General features: G+C 43.1%; 2 protein-coding genes across 2 annotated transcripts; both read right to left on the reverse strand.

Moving 5' to 3' along the window:
• Positions 1-1,160: 1,160 nt before the first annotated feature.
• Positions 1,161-2,116, reverse strand: LOC139784903 (uncharacterized). Its single transcript, XM_071724076.1, has 2 exons — positions 1,995-2,116; positions 1,161-1,885 (listed from the first exon to the last, which is right to left on the reverse strand). Exons 1-2 carry the CDS (start codon positions 2,114-2,116, stop codon positions 1,321-1,323), a joined length of 687 nt encoding a protein of 228 aa, XP_071580177.1. The 3' UTR covers positions 1,161-1,320.
• Positions 2,117-3,233: 1,117 nt separating this feature from the next.
• LOC139784904 (uncharacterized) lies at positions 3,234-4,436 on the reverse strand. Its single transcript, XM_071724077.1, has 3 exons — positions 4,336-4,436; positions 4,011-4,272; positions 3,234-3,860 (listed from the first exon to the last, which is right to left on the reverse strand). Exons 1-3 carry the CDS (start codon positions 4,434-4,436, stop codon positions 3,234-3,236), a joined length of 990 nt encoding a protein of 329 aa, XP_071580178.1.
• Between the last annotated feature and the right edge of the window lie 362 nt (positions 4,437-4,798).

Here is a 4,798-nt window from a genome sequence, read left to right on the forward strand (position 1 = left end):
TCGTTCGCGTTTTCTCTCGTTCACATCTCTTCGTTCGCGTTTTCTCTCCCTCGCGCGGATTTAACTTAATAATTATTATAATATAATAACTTAATAATTATTATTTAAAATGTTAATATTATGAAATATACTTAATATTAATAATAGTGAAGAAGCGGAAAAAATAAATAATAAATGATATATAGAATTAAGCATAAAAATATTTATTTATAAAATTTTAAAAAATTTTTAGAATTACCACACTTCTACTTCTTCTTCTTCCCTCTCAAACTCGTCTTCGATTTCGTATAATCTTCGAAATCCATAGATGTCTATATCTCCCGAAATTTCCCAAATTTCGTCATCGTTGTCGCGAAGGAGTTCTCGCTCCCATCGTACCCAACGCTGGCGATGTATATTGATGAAACCTCGAATTTGGATTTCATCGAAATGTATCACATTTGGCTGAAAACAAATTATACAAAAAATTGTTTTAAAATGTTTTAAAAAAAGTTAAAATATATGAAAAAAAATTTAAAATGTATGAAAAAATGTTTATACACACCTGTACGTGAGGGATTCTCACCCTCACCATATTGAACAGTTCGATCTCGTACATCGGTTCGTTATCGACCCACACCCACTATAACGTTAACAGAATGGTTAATTTAATATATATTTAAATATACAGTTATGTGCATACAGTATTGTTGCATGCATGCATGCCGTCCGGTATGCTTTTCAAAAATGTTACGCCCAGATCGATAGTGAGTCCATGATTTCTCTCAGACACTCATTCACACTCGCGCACTCACGAAAATAACGACTCGTTTATTAAAAGACCGCTCGCTGCACGCTTCAGCTTGGAGTTCGAAAAGCATACCGGGCGACACGCACGCAACGGTATTAGATATACATACCCCGATGGCAGGGTGAACGATTTCAATACAATCTTCGATTCTACGTCTACGAAATCTTTCCATTTTTTTCTTATATATTCTTTGCTCGCGAACGTTTTCACACTACTGACTGCAGAGGACTGACTTTAACTGACTGCAGAGGACTGAACTAGAGCTCAGAGAAAAGTAATTAAGATAAAATATATCTAGCATTACAATAGCAAGCAAGGATTCGTTGAAGCATCGGCACCACATAGGCGAGCGTCGCCGGAGCATCGCTTCATAGTGTACGATATACGATACTTTAAATTTCAAGTGGCTCGAGTGGAACGTCGCATATACGGCTCGAATGTAAATGCGTGTGAAGAAATTAAGACATGATTTATATTTAAAAAAATACATTTTTTTATTCTTCTTTTACATTTTTTTTTGTTCTTACGTACTACGGAAGCGCACTAAAAAATAAAGCTGCGAGCTCACAATCGACGAGTTGATGTTTATCGAAGGCATCGCTATCGCGTATTACATTTAACACTTGCGTTGGATCCGTTACAGTGGACGCGATTTTGGAGAATTGCGTGAACTTGACATCAACCGTCTCGACAATTCTACTCAATCGATGGAACATCGCGTCGATGCACAGATCAAGATCGAGCATACGGTGTAACGTCGATTCGGTCATCGTTAAGCGTACGTTTAAAGACTCGAGACGTACGAGTTTGACACCGTTAATCGTACAAATTCTCAACGTTAGCGGTCCAACGCTTATAAAATCACACGTATCTTTAGTGTATCGAAGGAAATTCTGAATGTTCCGCCGTTGTTCGTGGAATCCCTTCCACGTTTCGAGGGACAGTATCAATTCCGTTCCTCGATTATCTCCTACGGCGATCTCCACGTAACTCGGTGGACCCACGTTAACGCCAACTTCAAGGAATTTGTATCCCGTAGCCGTCAACGCGTATCGTCTGCTGAGTATACGAACCGCGCGACGCTCCAACGAAATGCTGTAGAAAAAATAAATAAGATTACTTTCAAAATAATAATACAATTTATAATTTGCAATTTTAAAAAATATAAAGCTTTATAATTTAAGAAAAAAAAACGAAAACTTACTTGTTACACTTGTTCTCGTACGATGGAGTTTTATCATCATCATCACCATCGTGAATCGGTACGTAATAATTCATGCGTCTGCCACCGCTGCTGCTGCTGCTTCCTTCAGCGGAGCTGAACATTTTTTCTCTCGGTTATGGAGACGCGGACCGTTGATACAAGCGGTCGATGCAAGACTGATCGTCGTTGTAAAATTAATCGAATATACGCGGCAACTTTCAAAACTATGATGAAGGAGGGGGAAATTAATGTTTCTGGAACGCGCAATCAGCGCTCTGAAATTTAGGAGAGGGGACTAAGGTAGGATGTTTTTTTTTTATTAAGACGTATACCCCCTCTCCGCATGACGTCAACCGCGAAACATGTTCAGACATGTTCGTCCAAACCTGATACCCCCCCCCCCCCCCCTCGAAGCTCTCGAGTTAGAATTCGTCACGTATACCTACTTATTCTTTAATTTTGTACACTATCGACTAATGGGGAAGGGAAATTAAACGTTGTAAAATTTACACATACATATAAAATTTATTTTTTAAAAAGATGACAATTCTCCCTGACGTTTCGACCACCAGTTAAATATTTTTAATACATTTTGCAATGCGCAATTCTTAACGTGTTTTCCACATCGCATAGTATCGGTAGCATCTAGAATATTTAAAGATTCGATATCTTCGTAATCCGCATCCAGAGTCTCGATGTTTAGGTTTTTTCTCGCTTTATTCTCAAGCAGATCCACCAGCCATTCTCGTTTCTGGCATCCCTTGACGTACACGAGAGTAGGCATTTCGTCGTCGTCGTCGTCGTCGTCGTTGTCCTCTTCCTCACCGAGCACTGCCGATGTAATTAAACGCTTCACCTTGCTGTACGACACGTTTCCGTCTTCCCATCGTAATCCATGGTGATTGCGAATCAACCAGGAAGCGCACGATTTGTCGGATTTTGTGAGGAGATTCCACGGCATGGGGCATGTAAAGATGTAATGCGCCAGAACGGTTCCGTTTCTCAGCACCGCCGCCTCCTTCACGACAAATTTCATCCCGACGACGAAACCTTGCAGGTCCACGAACGTTGGTGCGGACATGAAGAGATATCTCTCTCTCTTCGATGCGTGAATCGAGAGAAATGACGCGCGTTTCGCGACACTCTGATTTATATATCCTGCTCCCCTTTTTTCCCTCTCATAAATTTGTATCGAGAGTGAAAGAGAGAGAAAATTTTCGTCGACGTTGCCGCGAACACTCAGACTATTTTGCGCACTACGTTGGTCAACGGATTGTACTCGATCACGCGATCGTGTATGATGAGACAGTACGCGGAGGTATTCGGCGGTACGTTCTCCATGCAATCGAATTCTATTCTGACATCCACGGTGGCGTTTTTGACGGATTCGTTTTGTCGAGAGCAATCGATGATCACGAACGGGCCGTTGCGTAGAAAAGTCGAAACGGTGAGACTCGGCTCGAGATATTCGTATCCGTAATAGCCATTGCAGAAACGCGCGTACATATCGTACAGAATCGCCCATCTGTGTTTACCAAAATCCAAATTCAAATCGTCATACGGATAGACTTCCGAGTTTAGGTAGAGTTTCACGTTGGTCAATTTGCAGTCGTCGAATCGGCTCGTGTCCGCGGATATGACGTTCTTCCGACCCGTCTGCAGAGCGAAGACGACGTATCGCGGTTTCTCAAGCTGAGTCGCGGTCTTAATGGCCCACGAGTGCTTGGTCGTATTCTGCAACAGGGGATACTCGTACAGATCCCACGAACGGAAACCCATACTTAGATATCGTCCGTTTTCCAAGGCGCGCAGCATCGACAGCTTGTTGATCTCGCTCAATACCACGTGAGGCATTCGCCATTGTATCTTGAGTATTTTGATAGTAGGCTCCAACGCGAGATTTCCCACCAGACAATTGTTATCGTTGCGCGATCGTATTATGACCAATTCGTGACGAGCGTTGATCACCACGCGTTTGTAATCCTCGCAAAATCCTAGTAACGGGTTGAGCGGTACGCAGAAATTGAAGTATCCATTCGCGTTATTCTGCGGCTCCCAGCCGGCGTTTCTCAGGATCACGCTTCTGTCGGACGATACCGTTACGTAGTTCTTGAGCGTGCTGGTTATTCCTACGTTTCTGCAGTGATCAATCTCCACGCCGTCGAGCTCGTATCGAATTTCATCGAACATGAACGCGACACAATTATTCCCCAATACCACGTTATCGGCTTGGCCGGCTGCTCTGGTCACCGTCAATGTTCCTTCGACGTAGAGAAAACTTTCGCACGGCAACGTATACAGATCCTGCTGTTGTATGGGTATTCGTATCTCGTCGCTATACTCGAACGTTGTGTTGGCGTACGGGTTGTACGTGTGAGTCTCGATCTTGACGATGCGATCGTCAAAGACCGGCTCGCCTCCGATGTTAAGAATTTCAGTCATCGTTCACAGTCAGCTTTCAGATGTTTCGTACCGCGAATCCCAGAGATTGTAAAAATTTAACGTTCGATGCGTTGAGCTTCTTTCTCGTCTCTTTTTTAACGCCACCGAATGTCGATTTGACGATATCGTCGATCGTCGCAGTCGTAAAGATATTCTTATCTGTCGCGTGCTCCGAGTCGTTCAACACGAGCATCTCACACGTCGCGCGTTATCGCTGTCGCCGTCGTACGTGTAATCTGACGGTGATCTCTTCTCCTCGAAAATCGAGCAATCGTCCGTCTTGATCCGTGACGCGTATCGTTAGATTCGAAACGCTTCGCGCGATGATCGGCAGGTAAATGATCTGCGCCGGCGTTTCCGAT

This window comes from Temnothorax nylanderi, unplaced genomic scaffold, assembly GCF_030848795.1.
Source record: "Temnothorax nylanderi isolate EJ_2023f unplaced genomic scaffold, tnyl_v1.0 TNYL_tig0702_pilon, whole genome shotgun sequence".
Taxonomy (NCBI): Eukaryota; Metazoa; Arthropoda; class Insecta; order Hymenoptera; family Formicidae; genus Temnothorax; species Temnothorax nylanderi.